Genomic DNA, 10321 nt, shown 5'->3' with positions numbered 1-10321 from the left:
GGTGAGAGTTACAAGAAAAAAAATAAAAAATAAAAAATATAATTCTATAAAATATTAAAATATTATTAAAAATTATCTATATTAGCGTCGTCCGTACCACGTAGGATGACCGACGTTCAAAATTGGCCAAATGGACTCAATAGATATAATGCGAAAAGATTTAAGAGTCAATCGGTATAATTAAAATGCTTAACACTGAATTGCCAAAAAGTATAATAGATTTATAATTTTTTTTAATAATTTATCACCAAAATAGGCACTTTACAAAAGTCGTGACACGGACGCCGCCGCCGCCGCGTGTCATCAACTTGTATGCTAAGATAGCACACGGGTTCACTCTCTCAAAGACGACGAGGACAAATAATAATCGAGAACAATAATCAAATTGGGGGGGGGGAAAAACGGTACCAAGGAATCATTTTCCTCTCTCGACTCGCTCAATTACCGGAGGAAAAAAAAATAAAAACATATATATAAATAAAAAAATTGAAAAAAAAAAAAGAAGAAAAAAAACAAATCGTCCGCGTCACCATTATTCTCTCCCTCGCTAAGCAACCGCGCTCCCTCCCTCCCTCCTCATCATCTTCTTCTTCCCCCGCCCCCCGATCCATCCATCGGTCTCCCTTCTACAAGAACCTTCTGCCAAGAAAACCCTAAGCGCGATGCACGAGACGGAGCTCCACGACCTCTCCGACGACGCCGATTACGCCTCGGCCGCCTCGCAGCTCCAGGCAATCAATCCATCCCCCTCCTCCTCCCGTTTTCCGTTTTCTCGACGGCCGTCGCTCGATCGCCGCCCGCATATGGCGTCGCGATCGCCGTGCTCTGCCAATCGGGACGGATCGTCGGTTGGTCTTTTGAATGATTCTCGGTCTGCTTTTGCGGTTTCCCAGGGATCGGTGAGCATGGAGCGGAGCGACAGCGCCAAGACGAGCTCGTCCGCCGAGCCGGAGGGCGCGGAGGTGGTCTATGCGAAGGATTACGTGTCGATTCACCCGTCGCAGCTGGCCTCCGAGAGGATCAGCGGGAGGTTGAAGTTGATTAAGCAAGGGCCGTCTCTTTTGCTGGTGAGCTCGGTCGATCGGTCTCGCTTGTCGTGTCGATCGTCGGGAATGATCGTTTTCTTGTTGCGGGCGGTTGATTCCTTGTCTTTTTTTTTTTTTCTTAATCTGTGCGCTGTAGACCTGGATACCCTACAAAGGTCAGGACTCGAACGCTAGGCTGTCTGAGAAAGGTACTGTGCAACTTCCCTTTTTTTGGGTCTTCGTGATCTCATTATGCATGGGGATGTAGTTTCTGAGACCGTTTCCTTGTCGATTGTTGTGCAGATAGGAATCTTTATACGATCAAGGGGATTTCTTTCTCCGATATCAGGTCCATCCGTCGCCACAACCCGACGCTCGGGTGGCAATACATCATCGTCGTTATGTCCTCAGGTAAAGAACCGTGCAAGTATGCAGTGTCTGCCTTAAATTTCTTATTCGCGGATCGGCTAATGTAATTGCCACGCCAGGAAACGCTCTATTGACGACATTAGGGAGCTTTGGTATCTGATTGACCTGATGCGTCGTAATTTCTGTCTTGGGGGAAAATCCATGGAAAGCAATTGAATAACTGGTTTTCCTGTCTGTTTTATTGGTGAAATTTCATTGTGAAGACGAAAATGTCAAGGAAAGTATGATCTTCAAATCTACCAAAATTGTTTTCTGCAAAGAATGCGGATAGTGTATATTTGTGGCTTTGCACAGTTTGTCGACTATTTTTCAGCTTGTCCATAGACGTCGTCTTTTATTATTAGAAATCTGAAGTTGAGAGCTGTTCAATGATTCACTCATTCTCTTGAGGTCATCTTTTGGTTCCAAATAGTATGTCCTTGTTGAGCATTCCTTATAAGCTGAGCATGACACAGAGAGGATGTCAAAGCAATAAGACAGCTTGAGAGGGTTTTTGCTGTCTGAAAATTATGTTCGCTCGTTTAAGCTAGTAAAGAAAGCATGCTGTTGTTCGATGTAGGAGGAGAGACTCTGCTTCTTCAAGATGATCTTCGATTTTGACATGAATATCTTAATTTTAACTCTGTAAAGCAGTATTCAGTTTTGGAGAAATTGGTCTCAACAAACCTGATGATGTTCTATTTCTTTCCAACAAATGACCTTGTCCAGCAAAATCAGACTCTTCTTGGTATGCATTGTGTGATTGACAGTAATCTGCAGGACTTGCATATCCTCCTCTTTACTTCTATAGTGGAGGAGTCAAGGAGTTTCTTGCGACAATAAAGCAACATGTTTTTATTGTGAGGTACATTAGTCCTTGATTTCCTTTTGTTGGTAACTCGAGTTCTCAAATAATACTTGTTTAATCTCTGTATAAGGTACGCAAAGAAGCGGTAATATGTTATACTTGAAAACAAATTGATGTAATAGTCGATAGAGTATGCGCATCTTCTTGAGTCTGATTTTTTGGGGAAAGAGACTAATGGTGTTAATAACTTCTATTTGTTGGAGAGGTCTGCTGTTGACGTAGATATTAAATATGATATGCTGTAAGGGCCTTGGAGTCTATATATGCTGTTTAGTGTTAACACCCAAATTCTGATTTATGTTATTTTTTTAACTTTCTAAAGGAGAGAGAGAGAGAGAGAGAGAGAGAGAGAGAGAGAGAGAGAGAGAGAGAGAGAGAGAGAGAGAGAGAGAGAGAGAGAGAGAGAGAAGTCATCATGATGGTGGAGTGGAGTTATATTTGCTACATTCAGTCGTATAATTCAATTCAAATGTTGCTGTGCTTATGAAAGTACTATAAACACACTACAAGAGGAAAATTTTGAAGGTTTAATGAAGTTTTTCTGTATATTCTGTAAAAGAATGCGCTTAGTGCAACAAGATTGACATTGTTTTGATGATTATAACATCAAATGATGTTTCAGACTAGAGTCTGGCACATAAATATCATCCTTTTCCATGTATTTCTGATTGTTTTGGAGATTATCATGACTTAATCCATAGATTTTACATCTCAATTGATAATCATCAGTTATATCGTCTTCTTTCTTGAGAAAGAAGCCAGTTGGGATGTTGAGCAAGTACCCGTTCATGCAATCTGACTTTCTCTATATCTCTGTTGGGTTTTCTTTTGTTATGTTGACTGAAATATACTAATCCCATCATGTAATAACCTTTCAAAGGTGGTCTCTTTTAAGAAGGAAGTCTAGGATTAAAGAAAGCAGGCTGGTATATTTCATGAATTTTCAGTGACATGTATTTTCTCCCTGTAGTATTGTAGCCGTGCTCGTAGGAGCCTAAGACTTGGAGTAAACATGGTAGTAAAATCATACAAAGTTTAAGAAAGGACAAAGATCAAATTTTTTGACGGCCCATTTGGTGCTTGCGGGCATTACTTTAAGTTCATTTTTATTTTCGGATCTTGAAAATATGTCACCTTTGTTTTTATAGATCTAGGAACCTAGTGGGCAACATAGAGAGAAATTAGTGATTTGACCGTTTACTACTAATACCGATAGACTTAGAATTGCTGATGAATATCTCCTGCGTCACAAATATAGCCCTTCTTTTCCCTGTTGCTTGTTAGTTTCTCTAAGTAAGTGATCCTATTTCAGGTCAGCTGACGATGCCAACGCATTTCTTGTGAACGATTTTCAAAATCCTCTTCAGGTGTGGGTCACTTTGCATTCTCTTGCTTTTATTTGGTTTTGTTTTGGAAAGTACTTTTAGGCATTTAGCCATCCATGTGCGCCTTATGAAGGTACCTGTTCATGAGTACTGGTCAAGGATGATGCCATTTATAACAGATAACAGATAACCTACTGATTGGATTAGAGATTATGGAGATGCAAGGATCCTTATTAGTGTTTCCTTTGTTCTTGGTCAGGCAATAAATTTCAATTAGGGAATAGTACTTTCACTAATGGAATCTTTTCAATGGCTAGAGCGATAGTGGCAACTTAAGTAACTGTCATTCTTCTTTGTTGCTTGACTTTTGAAAGAGGCTATGTTGGCTTGTCAGAGAACTTTATCTTCCTTGGAGCTGCCCAGGGCTGTTGTTGCAAATGGACTCTCTGCATCCACATCAATTTCAGCTCCACATTCTGCTGAAAAACAGCCAATTGATGATGGTAGTGTTAGTGGTGAAGTTGCAAGTTTGTCTTTGTACAATGGGAGGCCAAGACCAAAGGTTCATGATCCTGCTCGGGATCTTTCAATTCAAGTACTGGAGAAGTTCTCTCTTGTGACAAGGTTTGCTCGTGAAACGACTTCACAACTCCTTCGCGAAAGTCTAAACAATGGGTATGGTAATGATAGGAGAGACCATAGCCTGCACCATCATGATTACTCTTACAAGCCATCCACTGAACCAGAGAAAGCTCCTGAGGATGTTCCTGTTGTGCCAGATCCTCTGGAGGTAATTTTCTGCAACCTATGAATAATGATATCACATGCTATAAAACTTCAAATTGTGGAACTGCTGTGTCCTTTGTATTTCTTTAGAGATTTAGTGAAATCTGAGTGCTTCATTATAGTCTCCCCTTTCACTAATGAAGTATATGGTCCCTTACAGCACCAGATTGCAAGTTAGCGCCTTTCTTAAATGAGTCTCAGGTGATTAATTGGCATCATCTTGAATGGATTACTACTGTGTTGATAATTTGACAAAGCTTTCTAAAGGCTCTTCTGACTGTAGAGGCAAAAAAGTCGGTCATGATCATCTTCGCCGATAGGGAACTCGTTTTTTTTTTTTTTATGCGGTCCTGTTGATAAATGTCATGTAACTACCTCATTTACATTGTTTACCGCTGAACTATCGGTTGTACCTCTTCTGTTGCTTTCCTTGCTGCTGTAATCCATTTCTTGGCATATGTACTTTTGTAGTTGTCTCATTTGCAATTTGTTTTTTTTCACTTGCCGTCTTGTATTTCCTGTCTACCTTGGAAACTTGAGTTACTCTTCACTTATTATTTTCTGCACAAATTCTTATGTTGCTTTTTGGCAGTTTGATAAATTATCATTGGTATGGGGAAAACCACGACAGTCGCCGTTAGGGTCAGAAGAGGTATGAACATTGCCCTTCTAGTATAAGTTCTGTCAATTGTTTAAAAGGAATCCATTGATGACGATTTTTTTTCATTCTATGATGTAAATGGTACTTGTCGTCCTGTCTTTTCACATATTAGAGATAGATGAATGCCATGCCTCTTAGCCTTGTTATTTTCTATTGTATTTTCAGTGGGCTACTTTCTTGGATTCTGAAGGACGGGTGATTGATTCAAAAGCACTGAAAAAGAGAATATTTTACGGAGGAGTAGAACACAGATTGAGGAGAGAGGTGTGTATTTTTTTGGTTTGGATGGATTATTAGTATCCTAGTTGTCTATACAGAGTGCTTTTTGGTTTTCTCCATTTTAGCATTTTGCTGGATCATGTGTTGATGTTGTTATAGTAACGTTAATGTTTGCAGGTCTGGGCGCTCTTGTTGGGATACCATGCCTTTGATTCAACGTATGCGGAGAGAGAATATCTTAGGTCGATGAAAAAGTCAGAGTATGAAGCCATAAAACACCAATGGCAGGCATGCATTAATTTCCGCATAACTTCATGCTTTTTGTGCACTTCGTATAAAACACCTCCTGGTGCTGCATGCTCTTTAGTGCCCTTCATGCATATTTCTGCTTGGCTAGGCTTGTGTCTGTGATACTGTGTTAAACTTTAAAAATTTCCAATATTTCTGGGGTTTCATTTGTGTTTTCTTGTAGTGTCATCCTATTGTTACTTTTGCTCCCCATCCTACTGATATCATGGCTCTTCAATAGGTTTTTATCTGTGGTAATTTCTTTCCAGCAGGAGCTGGTTCACTTTCGTCACTGCCTTCTGGATCTTTTTTTTTTTTTTTTGGTCAAAGCCTTCTGGATCTATTTGGGGTTTTTTTTCCATTTTTCCAGTGGGATGACAGAAAAGTGGATAATACAAGTAATCTAATGACATTTACTTCAGTAATCCCATGTGAAATTACTTAATGGTAAGAACATTCTATGGACAACATTTGACAACAAAACGCTGTCACCTAGTTCTTTTATAAATTACAGATTCATTTTTCCTCATAAATAAATAAAAAATGATCTAGGTATAATAAAATGTAGTTACAAATAATAGCTAGTTAGCAGTGCCTCCATTTGTTGAACTATTTCATAGAGAAGAAAATGAAAGAGAAGGATATCAAACCTTCTTTTGGGCTTCAGTATGGCTATGGGAATATCCCATGTGTCTAAATGGGTTACTACATCCAACATTAGTTAGCCTTTTTGATCTAGTTGCTCGGCCATTTGAATATCCTAATCATCCTAGGAACATATCCATATTTCAGTTATAGTCTCTTCGGACAGATTCTATATGAATCATAGAAAGCACATTTGACCATCACCTTTTAGCAAATTGCATTGATTTAGTGATTTGTGATCTAATTGCGAATTAAATCAAATTCATTTAGTGCTTATTTGTTTGCCAATAATTAAAAGTGAAAAGATATTTTTTGCTTTCTCGGCAATATTTAATATAGTCTAAATTTCAAAAAGATTGTCAAAAAGTTACATGTCAATCTATGCAACATGTATTTAGTATGAAAGTTTTAGGTGTTTTGGATGACAAAAAGTTGAAACACATGGAGCCACAAGATTTCGATTAAGCAAAAATTAAAGAGTAAAAGTAAATCTAGACACGCCCTTATCATTTTGAATCTCACAGTTCTTGCTTTTCATACCTATTGAGTTGATCCGTCTTGTTGGTGAGCTGAACAGAAAATCGCCCAATTTGAACTACACTGGTTTCTGATATTCTTCTCTTTTAAAGTAACTGAGTGAGAAGTAGAGAAGAGGCAGTTGTTATACTGTCTTCTTTTAATAATTATATTGCATAATGGCTTAACAAATAACAGTGAACATGTGTGTTAAGAGCTGCTATCAACCAATAAATTCAGGAATTACAAACCTTTGTTCTGGTTTGTAGGCCAAGGCCAGCATGTCTCCTATTATGTAGGGGAAATGAGATTAATGCATATTTATTCACTTGGCAAAGAATCAAAGTACTGTTAATTCTATCTTTGATGAGAATCAGGACCAAACACTTTAATCGTTGTCCTTACTTTTTCAAGAGTAGAGGGTGTATTCACTGAATGGCAATTGTAAATGATGAAACCTTTAAAGAGTGAAGTCTAATAATTGGTGGGTAATTGTTTCCTTTGCATGAGCATTATAAAAGGTGCATTTCTCAATTGTTGCATGCTAAGTATGGTCATGTGAAAGCAATAGCAAAATGATTTCTTTCTGTATGACAGAGTATATCTGCAGAACAAGCAAAGAGGTTCGCTAAGTTCAGGGAGAGGAAAGGTCTTACAGATAAAGATGTGGTAATTGAAGTTTGGTGTGATTTTCCTGTATATTTGCTGCTGCTTGTGGAATTTGATGTGTTTGACTTTTTATCCATCTTCCATATTGAAGGTTAGGACTGATAGGTCACTCTCATTCTACGAAGGAGATGACAACCCAAATGTGAATCTTCTTCGAGATATTTTATTGACCTACTCATTTTACAATTTCGATCTTGGTTATTGTCAGGTAATAGTTCTCACTTACTGCTGTCTGGCGAAACAGCCTGTGTTTGAATGTCTTAAAGCTTTATTTGGCAGTTATTTTGTGGTGGCAGTAATCTTGTGTGTCCTCGCTCCAGAAGGCTAAAGCCTCTGGTGTTTGAATGGTAATTTCGATAGTAACACTTTACTATTCAAGCATCTGGGCTTCACTCGTTTTTCTTTCATGATTGCCAATCGCTGTATTGAATTTACAGTGGTCATCAAAATGTCTTGGTGTAGGTTTGGGTGCATAAAGGATGGTCTTTTGGTTCAACCTCCCTTATCATGTTTGCCTGACAAGGGGGGTGCTTTTTTGCGTCATTACCTAAAAACCCTGTCCTTCAGAGGGTTTTCCTTTAGAACTTAAACTTTAGAAAATTTGAATTTAATAATGAACTTCAATGTCCTTCTAGCCTATTCTAGTAACTTAGTCAGTGTGACCGTTAACTGTTGATGCACTGGCCAACAAGTAGTAGTGGCATGAGGTGGATCAGCCTTCTTTGAATAGATGGAAATTAACCATGTGATGCATTGAAGACATTTGAATCAGAGAGAGAGAGAGAGAGAGTAGTCACGGATCCGGTTACCAACATTCATAGGAGCTAGATTCAATCAACCCTGATGTTATGTAGTCTTATACGTGAAGTAACACTTCGATAGAATTGAAACAAACTTAAATAGGGGTATGATTAAAATAAAAGTACTTAAAATCCTGGGTAGAGTTTTTTGTTTTTCTTGCTTGCTAAACAATCCGGGCTAGAGTTGAGATTTAATTAAGCTTTTTAATCCCCTGTTCACCGTATCAAGTGTTTATGACATTTGCTTGTTTCGATACAAATTGTTTGTTCTTTAAATATGCAGGGTATGAGTGATCTTCTTTCTCCCATATTGTACGTTATGGAGGACGAATCCGAATCTTTTTGGTGTTTTGTTGCTCTGATGGAACGACTTGGACCCAATTTTAATCGAGATCAAAATGGCATGCACTCTCAACTATTTGCATTATGCAAGGTCTCTCTCTCTCTCTCTCTCTCTCTCTCTCTCTCTCTCTCTCTCTCTCTCTCTCTCTCTCTCTCAATAAAAAAAAAAACCCAGAGAATGAACAGTTATCGATGTTGATTAAAGTTTTTATCTGATAATATATGCAGAATATGCTTCTTGAGCGAATTTATTATGTTTTATATGCAAATTAGTTTGGTGCCTGAAATTAACCATGCCCATTAATGCATCACTGATCATCTCCCTTTCAAGTAAAGTGTCTGATACTGAGCATTGCTTCTCGTAAAATAAGGATTACAACGTTGAAATTTTATTCTGCTTGCTGATTGTATATACTCTTGTAAATTTTGCTTCTGGATGACATACGTGAAACTTGGGGACTGAAAATGCTGCTGTAATTTTTGCAGCTGGTGGAGTTGTTGGACCGTCCACTGCACAACTATTTTAAGCAGAATGATTGCTTGAATTATTTCTTTTGCTTCCGCTGGGTTCTGATACAGTTCAAAAGGTAATTTATCTAGAAGATTGTTGCTTAGTCCAAGAAACATGTCGATTCTATTGACAGCTGCAGTGTAGGCTAAATTATAATCCTCTCTTCATCCTTCAAGTAATGTTTCTGCGAGTGTGCATTTCAGTTTTTTTCCCCTTACCTCAGATACTTCCAAATGTCAATATTTTTCTCTTGACCAATAAAATGATTTGGTGGTTTGTGTTGTCACTTTCTTAATGTTTGATCAATGAAGACTGGACTTACAAAATTCTGGGACCTACTTTTTGCTAGTTTTTTAAGAAGATTCCAAGCTTTTTCAGCATCCATTGGTTTTATCAGTGCAATTCTGTTTTATCAGTGCAATTCTGTTTCTATATGCTTATCGATAGAATCATTCTTACCAGCTGCATAACAATTTGTTGCTGTTTTGGTAGAATCATGTTGCACATCTGAAAATGTTTGTTTTTCGCGAGTTGAGGAACAAAATATGCTGATCTATGTTCATTTCTTTTGTACCTGCTCTCTTTTCTTTCCTCCTGATTACTTTTTGCACTTTCAGGGAATTTGAGTATGAAAAGGTAATGCGCCTATGGGAGGTTTTCTGGACACACCACCTGTCAGAGCATTTACACCTGTATGCTTGCGTCGCAATCTTGAAGCGGTACCGCAACAAGATAATGGGCGAGCAGATGGACTTTGATACGCTCCTGAAGTTCATCAACGAGTTGAGTGGCCACATTGATCCTGATGCAATCCTTAGGGATGCAGAGGCATTGTGCATATGTGCAGGTGAGAACGGCGCTGCTTGCATCCCACCTGGAACCCCACCTTCGTTGCCTATCGAAAGTAGCTTATTATACCCTCAGCAGGATGACGACGTCTTGTAGATGGGCTATGCTGCCTTTGCCGATTACTAATTAGATTTGTTTTCTCGTATTATGAAGGGGACCTATATTTCCTTTAAGTGATTTAATTGTCGAAGCCTGTACAAAAATAGCAGATTGTATAAAGCGGACTAGCAATTCACTCTTTCAGCTTTCCTGTCTGTAGTGAGGTTAAAGTGCAAATGCATGATCATCTCTGAGCCTGATTACGAGTCTGAGATGATGCGATGACGAACCTTCTTGCTTACCATGAGCACTTTAGTCTGTGCATAAATCATCTCAGAGCAGTCCTTGCCCAGTAAAACCTTTCATCCTG

At 38.6% G+C, this 10321-nt stretch overlaps 1 protein-coding gene across 2 annotated transcripts; it reads left to right on the top strand.

Annotated features, from left to right (window-relative positions):
- The first annotated feature begins 544 nt into the window (after nt 1-544).
- LOC115684227 (uncharacterized) lies at nt 545-10155 on the top strand. 2 transcript variants are annotated; one of them, XM_056306476.1, is made up of 16 exons: nt 545-731; nt 894-1067; nt 1183-1234; nt 1329-1436; nt 2214-2298; nt 3614-3668; nt 4021-4250; nt 4317-4416; nt 5005-5064; nt 5239-5337; nt 5470-5580; nt 7339-7410; nt 7502-7618; nt 8494-8643; nt 9039-9139; nt 9681-10155. In XM_056306476.1, the coding sequence occupies exons 1-16, from the start codon at nt 663-665 to the stop codon at nt 10006-10008; spliced, it is 1911 nt and encodes a 636-aa protein (XP_056162451.1). In that variant the 5' UTR covers nt 545-662; the 3' UTR covers nt 10009-10155. The 2 variants fall into 2 exon arrangements, with proteins under 2 accessions (XP_056162451.1, XP_030464809.1); XM_030608949.2 differs by having other exon boundaries at nt 546-731; nt 4021-4416.
- The last annotated feature ends 166 nt before the right edge of the window (nt 10156-10321 follow it).

This window comes from Syzygium oleosum, unplaced genomic scaffold, assembly GCF_021117445.2.
Source record: "Syzygium oleosum isolate NSW1041296 unplaced genomic scaffold, Sole_v2.1 Sole_v2.44, whole genome shotgun sequence".
Taxonomy (NCBI): domain Eukaryota; kingdom Viridiplantae; phylum Streptophyta; class Magnoliopsida; order Myrtales; family Myrtaceae; genus Syzygium; species Syzygium oleosum.
Note: the sequence above shows the minus strand (reverse complement) of the source record. Positions and strands in the feature narration are given on the sequence as shown.